This window comes from Dunckerocampus dactyliophorus, chromosome 9 (assembly GCF_027744805.1).
Source record: "Dunckerocampus dactyliophorus isolate RoL2022-P2 chromosome 9, RoL_Ddac_1.1, whole genome shotgun sequence".
NCBI classification, from domain to species: domain Eukaryota; kingdom Metazoa; phylum Chordata; class Actinopteri; order Syngnathiformes; family Syngnathidae; genus Dunckerocampus; species Dunckerocampus dactyliophorus.
Genome location: NC_072827.1, coordinates 31,638,556 through 31,650,268, shown reverse-complemented (window position 1 = coordinate 31,650,268; position 11,713 = coordinate 31,638,556). Strand labels below are relative to the sequence as shown.

Below are 11,713 nucleotides of genomic sequence, written 5' to 3'. Positions count from 1 at the left end.
CTCCCGTTCGTCGAGTCTTCAACGCTCACCTCCGGCAGAGCTTCGCCAAAACTTGAACAATGTAGAAGATCATTCCAAACAACATAGAACACATTTCAGCAAAGCTGATGAATCACATGATTTTAACGTCACAGGCAGGAGAAAAAAGCCTCATTGGAGCATTTTTTTAAATGATTGGTTAACAAATCGGATTTATCCTATTGGCCAGATAATCATCGTGCGCCCTGACTTTGACAAGGAAATGTTGTCTTGTCATTTTTGGCCAATCAGTGAATACATTTGAGTGCTTGACAGTAAAATAAATAAAAGAAGTTTTTGTCCCACACTTGCTCTCTTTTGCTGGTGATGTAGAATCCAACATGGCAGCTACGCATCCTTTCTTCACGTACGTTTCATCCTTCAAACTCCACCTCATCCAATCTTTTCCTCCTCAGTTCAACATCTGCTTGTTTAAGGAACATCCTCCCTACGCTGCTGTTTGGGGGAATTGTCTTGCGGGGGCCAGAGTGGTTTAGCAAGGTGAATGTCTTCCTCCACTTGAAAGCTTTTCTTTGGGGAACGGGCCTGTGGGGGCCAAACCACTGATATCTTGCTAGCCTGTGCTTTGCTCTCATCAAATGCTTTTGTGGTTTGCCTTCCACCAGCGTGTGCGTTATCCCTGTCAGCCCAGCTTAAGCTGCTTTTTGAATATCTCCATTCCACTTTCTGCTCCGCAAGGACGGATCCCCCAATTCCTGTGGGGGCTTTCTGCTCCAGTCCATTATGGTACATCCCTTTGGACTTGAGGAGTTGTTTGTAGTGGTGCAGACAGAAGAAGCGTCCGTGGAGAGAGACGTAATTTCCCAGGCTGCTAGCGAAAAAAAAAGAGTGTTGTGTTGGTGAAATGTGTATTTTGATGAACGCCACCTTTATTTACCTTAACTTGGTTTTGCAGTGCTCACAGAAGAAACAGGACTTATGGTACTTCTTTCTGTCCACGACCCACCCATCCATCGGGTAAACCCTCCGTCGACACACCGTGCACAGCTCCGACCTCGGCACTCGAGCCTGTCAGGGGAATAAAGTGAAAAAAATCATAAATTGCTCAAATGAGAGATTAAAAAATTGCACAGGCTTAGCAAACCCGGCATGTTCTAGGATCCACACAACGCACGCAAAATGCATTCAAGGCATTATGACACAAAAGCAAGACTATCCCCTCTAGAAAATGAACTATTCTGTTTTGTATTCATTTCTAATCATTTTTAACATGACTTCATATTAAAGTTAGAATATTAGGAGAATAAAGTCATCATATTACAAGAAGAAAGTTACACTCGTTGGAAAGTTTAATAAAAACAAGCAGAAATGGAAAAAAAATGGCCATAATTTCACAAGAATAAAGTCAAAATATGAAGAGAAGAAAAAGACGCATTTTAAGGAGAATAAAAGTTGCAATTTTACCAGAGTAAACTTGTGATATGATGAGGAAAAATGACATCATTTTAGAAGCGTAGAGTTGAAATATTGAATAAAAAAAGAAAATTTAGGTTGGAGGAAAAGAAGAATATTATGGGAATGAAGTCATAAAATTACGAGAAGAAAATTTACAAGAAAAAAGTAGAAATAGTTGGGAAAAAAATAATATCTTCAATATTATGACTTTATTCCCATCCCTTTTTGACCTGATTCCCATAACGTAACTTTTTCCCCTAATTTTCCAAAAATGACAACTTAATTTTGTTTTATTTGTTTCTCATAATATAATCACTTTAAGAAAACTTTTTTCTTTAATACGACTAAAATGACGTTACTTTTCCTCATAATATTACAATGTTATTCTCATAAAATTAAAAGACTTTTTCTAGTTGGATTTCAACTTTTTTCACTTCATATTTTAACTTTTTTTTTTTTTAATTACTTCTGATTTTTAATTTTTGCTATTTTTAAACATTTTTCTTTTTATATTTTGTTATATTTCATTTGATGCAGGCCAAAAAACAGCCGTGGGCCGCACTTTGGACACCCGTGGTTGTGTAACTGTAGTCATACGTGCAGCCCATCCCTGCACACATGCCAGGGTTTGAACCAGCAACCACACATCCCCTCCGAATGAGGGTTAAGCCGAGAAGCGCTAGCCAATAGGCTAAAAGCCCTGGGTTGTCATTTCATTGTCCAGCACAGCTCTTGAAGGAAAAGTGCATTTTTTTCAATTTTGCCACAATCCTTATGTGAAACACAAACGCACATCTTTCTCTTTTCTGTGCCTTCTAAAGTTAGCATACTAGCAATGCTAACACCGAACACAAAACCACCATCTATGTAAGTTTATACTTTTGAAAATAGCAAAAAAAGTAACAATGCTAGTAATGCTGACATGCTTGCTATTAGCATGCTAGCACTGAACATGAAAACACTGTATATGTAAGCTTTAAAAGCTTTGAAAATACCAAAAAGATCTAATATGCTAATTTTAGCATGTTAGTAATGCTAACATGCTCGGTGTTACCGTGCTAGCATCGAATATTAAAATACTGCATATGTAAGTTTAGAACTCTGAAAAGAGCAAAAAAAAAAACAATATGCAAATTTTAACATGCCAGCAATGCTAACATGATAGCTGTTAGCATGCTAACATCTACTTTAGAATGTACAGAAAAGAGAAAGACGTGTGTTCAAGTCTCACATAAGGATCGTGGATGATGGGCAAATATTTTTTAAAAAGGTCTCTTTTCCTTTAAGGTGCAGGAAGTGAAGTTTCCGGAACACACGACCGCACACCAGCTGGCATTTGTTACACTCACCCCCCCCCCAAAAAAAGGGTGTAAACATGCCAATGTGCAGCACAAGCACATGGTGTTGCTCATGCTTGGTGGTTCTTTACCGGAGACGGCGCTCGTCTGATGACGCGACACAACCTGTGACGTCATCTCCTCCGACATGGCGTAGCCGAGACTCTCGAAGACCGTCTCGCTCTCTTTCCACGTTTGGTGAAAGTTTTTCAGCAAGTTCTCTGTGGCCTCTTGGTCGTACGTTTGTGTTCTCCTGGCCGCCACCGCTTTCCTTTTCACGGCGTCGGCGTAGGAGAAAGGCGGCGGCGGGTGTGTCGACGTGCCGCCATACTGCGGACTGACACGTGTCGTCGTGACTTTGCTCCCAAATTCGTCAACCTTTGAGAAATGCTCTGTGATTGATTTGCTCTCAGAAAGTGCTGTTGGATCTGCAGGTTTGATTTCTCGCACATTTTCCTGAGGAGGCGGGGCGGCGCTCTGCTCTAAGCCCCCCTGCATCTCTGGAGGGCTTTGCCGCTTTGATGTGTTGGCTGTTGCTTCTTCCCAGCTTGACATGGGCTCCTCCTGATCCCGCTGCTCTTCAACCAAAGAGAAACTTTGCTCATTCATTTCAAAAACATCCATGACTGCCTGGATATCGAAAGTGGGAACGCCCTGATCGGAGATGTCTTCCTTCGCTTCACTGGGAAGTGGGATGATAATGGAACGTTCCTCCAGGCTTTGCTCCAGGTCCGGGCCAAGTCGTTCAGGAATAGCAATGGGTTCCTTGCGTGTGTAGGTTTTATTCATTTCAGCTTTCTGGGCCTCCTGAAAGAACTCTTTCATTTCTTTCACTGAAGCAGATGATGGCTCAGAGGTGTCTTCAGGCACACGCTGGATCTCAGAGCTACTTTGGGGGTCATTTGCATTCAAAGCCTCTGGATCTTCAGAGGCATCCTTTTCTGTCTTTGCAGGTTCCTCTAATAAATTCTTGCCGGGCGCCTCCTCTGGGCTGCAGGTGGCAGGTTTGATCTGCTGATGGAATGTCGCGGGTGTTTCCACGATTTCCGATTTCTTCTCAGAGATCAGTTGTGGAGAAATGAGCGGAGGCGGGGTGACGCCACGTAAGAGCTTGGCCGTCGTGTCTTTGAGCCTCTCCAAGTTCTCGGCTTTGTCAAAGGTGGGCGAGGGTGTGATTCTGGTGAGGCGTGCCATGGGGGTTTCGCAGCGGCGCGGCGGTGGCGTGGGAGGCGTGGCTGGCCTGTGCAGCAACGTAGGCGATGGGGTGACTCTCTGGGGCGAATCTGTCCTTCGGATTGACTCGATGGTGATGAATGTCGGCGAGGGAGGCCGTGTCCTCAGTGACGGCGAGGGAGCTCGAAGATCAGCAGACTTGACTTGAATTGTTTCCCCTTTCCTGCTCTCATGCGAGGTCTTTGTTTGGTTCTGGACTTTGGTAGAACCGATGCTGATCTTGGATATTCTGGTACCCGTAGCCGACTCTTCAACAATCTCACATCCACGCTTCTCCTTCGTATCAACTTTTTGAGTTGTTTCTTCCGCAGCAGACCCCCCAAGCACAGTTTTGGAAAGTGCTTGGATGCCTGCCATGTGAGAAATGAAGCCTGGCACTTCCACTTTTGATGTTGATTTTACTTTTTCGTTTTGCTGCAACTCAAGCGCCGTTTTAATTGGGTCCGCTCGACTTTCCCGTTGAACGACTGTCACCGCTTTCTTCTTTCGTGATCCCTCAAGTTGATTTTGAGGAGCCTTTTGTTGTTCTTCCTTCTTGACTTCAACGTGCTCTTCTGAAACAACAACGGCTTGAAGTGTTTGATTAGTTCTTTCCGTCATGGCCGCCTTTGATTCCGCGCCAGCGTCTTTACTTTGACCTGATTGTGCCCCCCCTTTAGACTTTTTGGATTTCTTTTTCTTCTTTGTTGGTGTTGAAGCTTCTGGCTGGCTGTCAATGACATTTAAGGTCTTTATCTCCTGCTTTAACTCTGCTTTGATCTTTGTTGACTCATTGATTGCCGGAAGCTTCTCTTCCACCTCCTTCTCTTCTGCCATCTTCACATCAGGCTGTGTTTCATGGTTGTTACGCTTTCCCACCTTTTGGTTTGCTGTGCCAGTTTTAATTGTGACCGTAGCTTCTGTCTTTTCTGTCGTCTTCACTGCATCAGAGACCTTTTCTCCACTTGTGCTTTTATTATCAGGGTCACTCACTTTAGCTGCTTTCTCTGATGTTTCTTTTTTTGTCTCAGTCTCCGTTTGGGATTTCTTTAAATTCTGCTCAGGTGTTTCGGGTGTGACTTTTTCAACAGCGTCGTCCTTCTTCCTTTCAGATTTCTCAGATGTCTTCACTGTCAGACTTTTCACGCGTTTTTTCTCGTCAGCTGTTTCTTTTTCTGTTTTTGCTAACCCAGCGACTGCAGTGTGAACTTGCTCGGCAACGACAGCCCGAGTTGACAGTTTGGAGGAAACCGAGACGGTTTTGAGAGTCTTTTGTCTGGTGGAAGTCACGGAGGAGGCCTTTTGAATAGAGACGACATTGGAGGTCTCATTAGAGACCATTTCCTGCTTGGCAGATGATACTGTGTTGGAGCCTGTGAGGATCCTTTGCTGAATGGAGGTGACGTTGCCCTGCTTGGATGTGGAGGAGTCTGAGCTCTGTTCTACTGTCTGCTTTCCGTCCTCAGCAGCAATGATCTGAAGAGACGCGGTAAGGGCGTCATTTACGTAAGGAGGAGTTGGAGTGCTTGGAGGAGTGCTGTCCTCTTTCAGCTTGCGGTACTTTTCCTCTGCTTTTATTAACGGGGTGTTAAATTTACTGGCTTTCCCTCTCATTTGAGGAGGAGGGGAAGGAGGAGGAGTGACTTTTATAGGAGGGATGCAAACTTTCCTTGCCGGTGGTGGAGGGACTTCAGATGTTTTCGATGTCCTTGTGGTCGTCATGGACTTGGTCACTCCTGCTTCATGGTAGGATTCCACTTTCAACTCGAGCTTGGGGACGGGGCACAAAGTTGGAGCTTTCACTTTCTTGACTGTCATCTTTTTGGCCTCCGCCGGTGAGACCTGAACCGCCTGTGCTGGAAGTCTTCCCAGTTCTTGCTGAGGCGGAGGCGGTGGGAGGAAGTCCTCCTCATTGGTAAGTGGTGGGGGTGGAGGAGGAAGGTGATCAATGTCAGAGTCCACAGAGGGTGGCGGAGGCATTGGAGGAGGGGGAAGGTCGATGTCGAGCACTGGTGGAGGAGGAGGAAGAGGCAGATCGGGCTCTGACGTTGGTGCTTTCAGGGTGTGAAGTTTGGTTTCTACTTTGGTTTTATTTAATCGTATCATTCCTTTTGGCTTCAGATTGCAGAAGTCTGTTTTTAATGTTTTAATGCCGTGATTTTGTTTGATTGTTTTGTGCTCCACTACGGTTTTTGCTAGCTTGGTGCTCCGCTCCACTGTACAAGACTTTGATTGCACGCTTTCAGTTTCATTGGTGACAGACTGACTCGCAGCCGAAACGGCAGTTTTTATTTTCTGCGCGTTCCTCTGTGCTTCAGCATTCAAATTCTTCACGGGAGGCCTCTGCTTCACTCGGATTCTTCTGTAGGCACCGTGTCTCACTTTGGGAGTTTCACGCTGTGCCGTTTCCAGGAGTGACTTGATGGTGCCTTTCACATCACCCTTTACCACTTCCTCTTTTTCTACCTCAGCTTGCTCGTGCGTCTCGTATAAAGACTTGATTGACATCTTGACACCACCTTTCAGCTCTTCCATGCTCCAGCTCCTTTGCATTTTAGGAGAGGATGTAGGCTCCATTAGGAGCTGAATTGTTCCTTTGACGTCCCCCTGAACATCTATCTCCTGCTGGCACACTCTCTTTTCAGCGGAAGCATCGTTTAGGCATTGTATGGCTGTGTGAATATCTCCCCTCACGATTTCTTCCTTTTCCACTTCCCGCACCGACTGCTTGGCTAGCTCGAGACATCTCAGCGTGGCCTTGACATCTCCAGGAACGAGATCCTCAACGGCAGCTTCCACCCTCGAAGTTGTGGATTTCTCAAGAGATCTCAGAGCTCCTTTGATGTTTCCAGGGATGATATCCGGCTTGTCCATTTCCTTGTGACGATTTTGCGCCCTCTCCAGGCATCGCAGAGTTTTGGGAATGTTGCCTTTCACCACCTCCTCTTTCTCTACAACAACAGTCTGGTTCACTGACTCAGACAAGGAAGTCAAAGCAGCTTTCAAATTCCCTTTGACAATCTCCTCTTTTTGGTGACTCTCCGATGACAAGACGGGTTCCGTCATGAAAACTTTCACCGTGTTATGAACGTCGCCAGGTATGACATCATCCACCGTGCGCTCAACTTGAGTTGGGTTGCGACTGAGGATGACTTTGGTGGCCTCGATATCACCTCCGATGATCTTTTCTTTCTCAACCGTGTCGGTTGGCTCTTCATCGGGTTCTAAATGGAGCTGTTTTAGATAACTGAGGGCCCCAGATTCGATACATGTGGAATAAAAATGAACATTTCCCTTCTCTGTGTCATCTATCGTTATCTTCTTGGTCAGGTCGGGCTGATCCTGGCTGGAGAGTCTTTGCAGAGTGCTCTTTATGTCCCCTCTTACAACACCTTCTTTTTCAACATGAACACAGTCTTGTTTGTTTAGAAGGGAATATATGGTCATCCGAACGTCTCCTTTCTCGTCCTCCTGAATGAGCATTCCATGTTTGGCTGAGCTACTTTCACCAAAAAGCTTATCTATGGCTTCCTGGATGTCCCCTCGTATAATTTCTTCCTTTTCAATACTTTTAGTCCTCCCTTGGTTGAATAGCTGCCGCACTGTGGTACTGATATGACCCTTCTCTTCTGACTCGATGACCACCTGTCGCTTCTGTTTTTCCTGTCTGTTTAGTAGGTTCATCATGATAGTCTGCAAATCCCCTCTGATGACTTCCTCTCGCTGAATCTCAGGACTTTGCTGATTCATAAGATGATATTTTGCCATCCTAACGTCTCCAATTTCATCAGATTCAATCAGTATTCCTTTGGATGTCACCATTTTCTGACTGTAAAGCTCCTCAAGCGTTCCCTTGACGCTCTTGCCCAGAATTTCTGTCTTCTCTGTTCTCGTCTCGTTAAAGTCATCAAAAGGCGTCGTTTCAAAGAGCCACGTTGTTGACTTTACATCTGCTTTGAGAATTTCCTCTTGAGCGACGTACGTCTCCTCGTCCTCGTCTACCTCCTTGATGTGGTCGAGAGGATTTTTCTCAAAGAGCCAAACGGAATGTTTCACGTCTCCCTTCGCCACCTCGTCCTTTTTAACGCTCTCGATCAGGTTTTCTGAGCTCAAGCTTCTGATTTTGTCAATGGACTGGGTTTCAAATCTCCACCTGGCTGTCCTGACGTCACCCTTTTGTATCTCGCTGACGTCGACTGTTCTGACAGACTCCTGGCACGCGGCGTCTGACTCAAAACGATCTTTATTCATTTTAACATTTCCACCTTGAATGTCCTCCACGGTCTTCATCAGCAGCTTACCATCTTCACAAATCCTGTCAAGAGGTTGGGTCTCAAACCTCCACTTTGCTGAGGTCACATCTCCTTTTTGCTCGTCCTGCTGTGTGACAGATTTTATGACATAAACCTCGTCCGAGTCCTTGATGGCGTCAAGGGGTTTGGTTTCAAACAACCACTGTCTTCCCACCACATCGCCTCGTGTCACCTCTTCGCTGGTGACAGTGGTGACCTCATGGTAATAGCCGTCCTTGTCCTGGATGGCGTAAAGAGGTTGGGTTTCAAACATCATGGTGTAATTTCTCACGTCCCCCTTCTCTTCGTCACCGCAAACAATCTGCGTTGTGGACAGCTCAGTTTCAGAGGCTGCGTCCTTGATTTTATCCAAGGAGAAGGTCTCAAAGATGAAGCGGCCCTTCTCTACGTCCCCTCCGTGTACATCCGTTACAGTGCAGCCCCTCGCCGATTCCTCTTGGCCCTCGTGTATGCCGTCTATGGATTGGTTTTCAAAGAGCCATCTGCAGGTCAGGACGTTCCCTTTCTGTATATCCTCAGTCTGCACTCTCTTGAGATGTTGCATCTCTTCCTCAGAAGTCGATGTGATGATATCGGATGTGTTGTGTTCAAAAATGTACTTCTTTCTTGACACATTTCTAGTAGCGATGTCAATCTCGGTGATGCGCTTAAAAGCGCTTGTATCCTTCCCAGAGAGATTCTCCAGTTTCTCCGTCTCGAAAAGAAAACACGCTGTTCTCACGTCTTTCCCCCGAATGTCCTCTTGATTGACAGTGCATGTTTTCAGTGTGGTCTCTGTCTCGTCACGTATGCTATCAAGCGCTTGTGTCTCAAAAAGCCACGTACATGTTTTAACATCTCCCTTTGGAATTTCTTCACATTGATTTTCACTCTTTATGTCCACCTTTTCATACAGGACGTCCATCGGTTGGGTCTCAAACAGCCACTTGCAGGATTTTACGTCTCCCTTCATCACATCTTGACCTTTACTTTCCATTTCCTCGTCCTCAATGTTGCTGAAGTACTTAATGGAATCAAGAGGCTGGGTTTCAAAGAGCCACTTGGCAGTTTTAACGTCTCCAGATTCTATTTCCTGTTTGGATATACCCTTAATGATTTGGTATTTGTCAATGCTTTCATCAAATTGGTCGATTGGCCGCGTTTCAAACATCCATTTATATGTTGTAACATCTCCGCTCACCACCTCTTCGTGACGCACGGTTTTCACCTGGTGGCAATGTCCCGAGCTGTCTTGCATGGCATACAGGAGCCCCGACTCAAACAGGTTTTTGTTAGAGCGCACCGAGCCGCTTGTGACGCCCTCCACAAGGATCCTTTGAGACTCATCCCGTCGGTTAAAATCTGTGCTCTCAAACATTTGTGTGTAGTTTGACACGTCCACTTTGTCAATTTCTTCCAAATCGATTGTTCGGATGACCTCCTTCTTGTCGTCTCGAATCTGCTCCAAAGGTTGGCTTTCAAATCTCCATTTTTGGTGTCGAACATCTCCCCTCTCCTCCTCCATTTCATCTCTCCTTTTCAGCTTGCCCACCTCTGCGAGCTCCTTGGGCTCCTCGGTCGGGATCGTCTCAAAGTAATGCCTGGCTAACTTCACGTTTCCCGCAATGATTTCCTCCTTGGTCAGGGGGAGGCTGTTAGAGTCATCTTTTAACGTGTCCATCGGCTGAGTCTCAAACACCCAGCGGTTTTTACAAACGTCTGCTCTGCAACGTATGCCGTCTTCCTGCGTGAGGTCCTCCTCAATGTTGACCGTGCGAGTCACCTCTTTCCTCTCGTCTCGGATGTGCTCTAAAGGCTGACTCTCGAAGCGCCACTTCTGGTGCCTCACATCACCTTTCATTTCTCCGTTCACCAACGTCTCTTGAAGTTTTCCCACTTCAGGGCGGTTCTTCCTCTCAGTTTGAGGGCTGCTTTCAAAGAAGTTCCTGGCCGATCTAACGTTGCCCCCGATGATGTCTTCAACAGACTGAGGTTTGGCATTGGAATCATCCTTGAGAGAATCCATGGGTTGGGTTTCAAACACTAAGCAGTGTTTGCGCACGTCTGCCCCGACTATCTCCTTCTCTGTGTTTGAACTTTCCAGCTCGTCGAGGGAATTCAAGGTCTTTATTTCAAACAGCCATCGGCCCCAGTCCCCTTTGTTGCTGTCTTCCATGGAGAGACTACACACCAGCTTCAGCAAGGAAGGAGGGTCGTCCACATTGAGAGGTTGGGTATCAAAAAGCCAACGGGACGCGATGGAGCTCTCCAGTTCGGTTTCAATTTTGCGCACGGATATAATCTCCAGCATCTGACTGGACTGTCCCATGATGATGCACTTAAACTGAGTGTCAAATGTGCTCGTGATAGTTTTCACCTCGTCGTTGATTTCTTCCAACACAGTTCTCAAGCTCAGCAGGTGGCTCTCGTCGATGGTCTCCGTGTGCCCGAGCTTTCCCATGTGCTTATTGTCAACCATGTAAATGGTGGCGTTTCCATCCTCTCCTGTAAAAATGATCTCTTTCGTTAGCTCCTCCTCCTTGTGCATTTTATTTAGACTGTCCATGGTTTGGGTTTCGAACAACCACGCTGCAGCACGCACGTCTCCTTTGTCAAATTTGTTGAACTTATACTCTGTGGAGTTGGCGTCACGTGGACCCAGCTCATCCATGGTCTTTGTCTCAAACATCCACGCCGTGCGTCTCACATCCTTTCCCAGAATCATCTCCTTTTCGCTAATTCTCTTGTTGTCGCCATCTTCATCTGGGGATTCATCCTTGATGGCATCAAGTGGCTTATTTTCAAAAATCCAACGCCTCGCCTGAACATCACCGGGTAGAATCTCTTCCCATTCGTATTCTTCATCGGTGACGTCAGCGTCCTCCTCGTACGTGTACTCTTGGCCGTCACGCTGGTTGTTCACAGTCTCGTTGTACTCGTTGTAGAAGTCCTCTTCGATATTTTTCCGAAGCTCGGGGTGGATGTGCTTGTACAGACGTTTCAGCTCAGACATGCTCTTTTGCTTTAAGTAAGCTTCTCTGCTAAGAAGGTTCTTTGACGGGTTTGCTGGTCCTTGAGGCTCAGGTGAGTAATGGCCGACTGGATTATTTTCACTGTCTGATGGCATTTGGAGTAAATCTGGCGGCGGAGGTGGAAGGTAATCAGAATCCTCAATCGCTGGTGGTGGTGGTGGTGGAAAGTCCTGCTCATCCATCATGGCTTCCGTTGTTTCTTCTGCTGCCGCCACCGTGTGCACCTCGTTAGTCGCTGTGTTGCTCTGGCTTACATTTGAGGACCACTTAGATCGACTGATGTCACGTCCAATCTTATTCAAAGAGCAAAAGTCAGATTTTTGTGTGTAAATAACTTGAAATCCCCATAAAATATAATTCCACATCATGACTTATACCTGCACATAAAACTTCACATCAAATAACC

General features: G+C 46.0%; 1 protein-coding gene across 7 annotated transcripts in view; it reads right to left on the bottom strand.

Annotated features, from left to right (window-relative positions):
* Window positions 1-699: 699 nt before the first annotated feature.
* Window positions 700-11,713, bottom strand: part of xirp2b (xin actin binding repeat containing 2b) — a 41,948-nt gene continuing 30,934 nt past the window's right edge. For 6 of the 7 annotated variants that reach the window (XM_054786987.1, XM_054786991.1, XM_054786988.1 and 3 more), the window contains 3 exons: window positions 2,864-11,600; window positions 917-1,047; window positions 700-847 (listed from right to left, as the gene is read on the bottom strand). In XM_054786987.1, the coding sequence (XP_054642962.1) occupies window positions 956-1,047; window positions 2,864-11,600 (8,829 nt within the window). In that variant the 3' untranslated portion in view covers window positions 700-847; window positions 917-955. Of the gene's footprint in view, window positions 851-916; window positions 1,048-2,863; window positions 11,601-11,713 lie in introns of all 7 variants that reach the window. The other variant, XM_054786985.1, reaches the window with a different exon arrangement.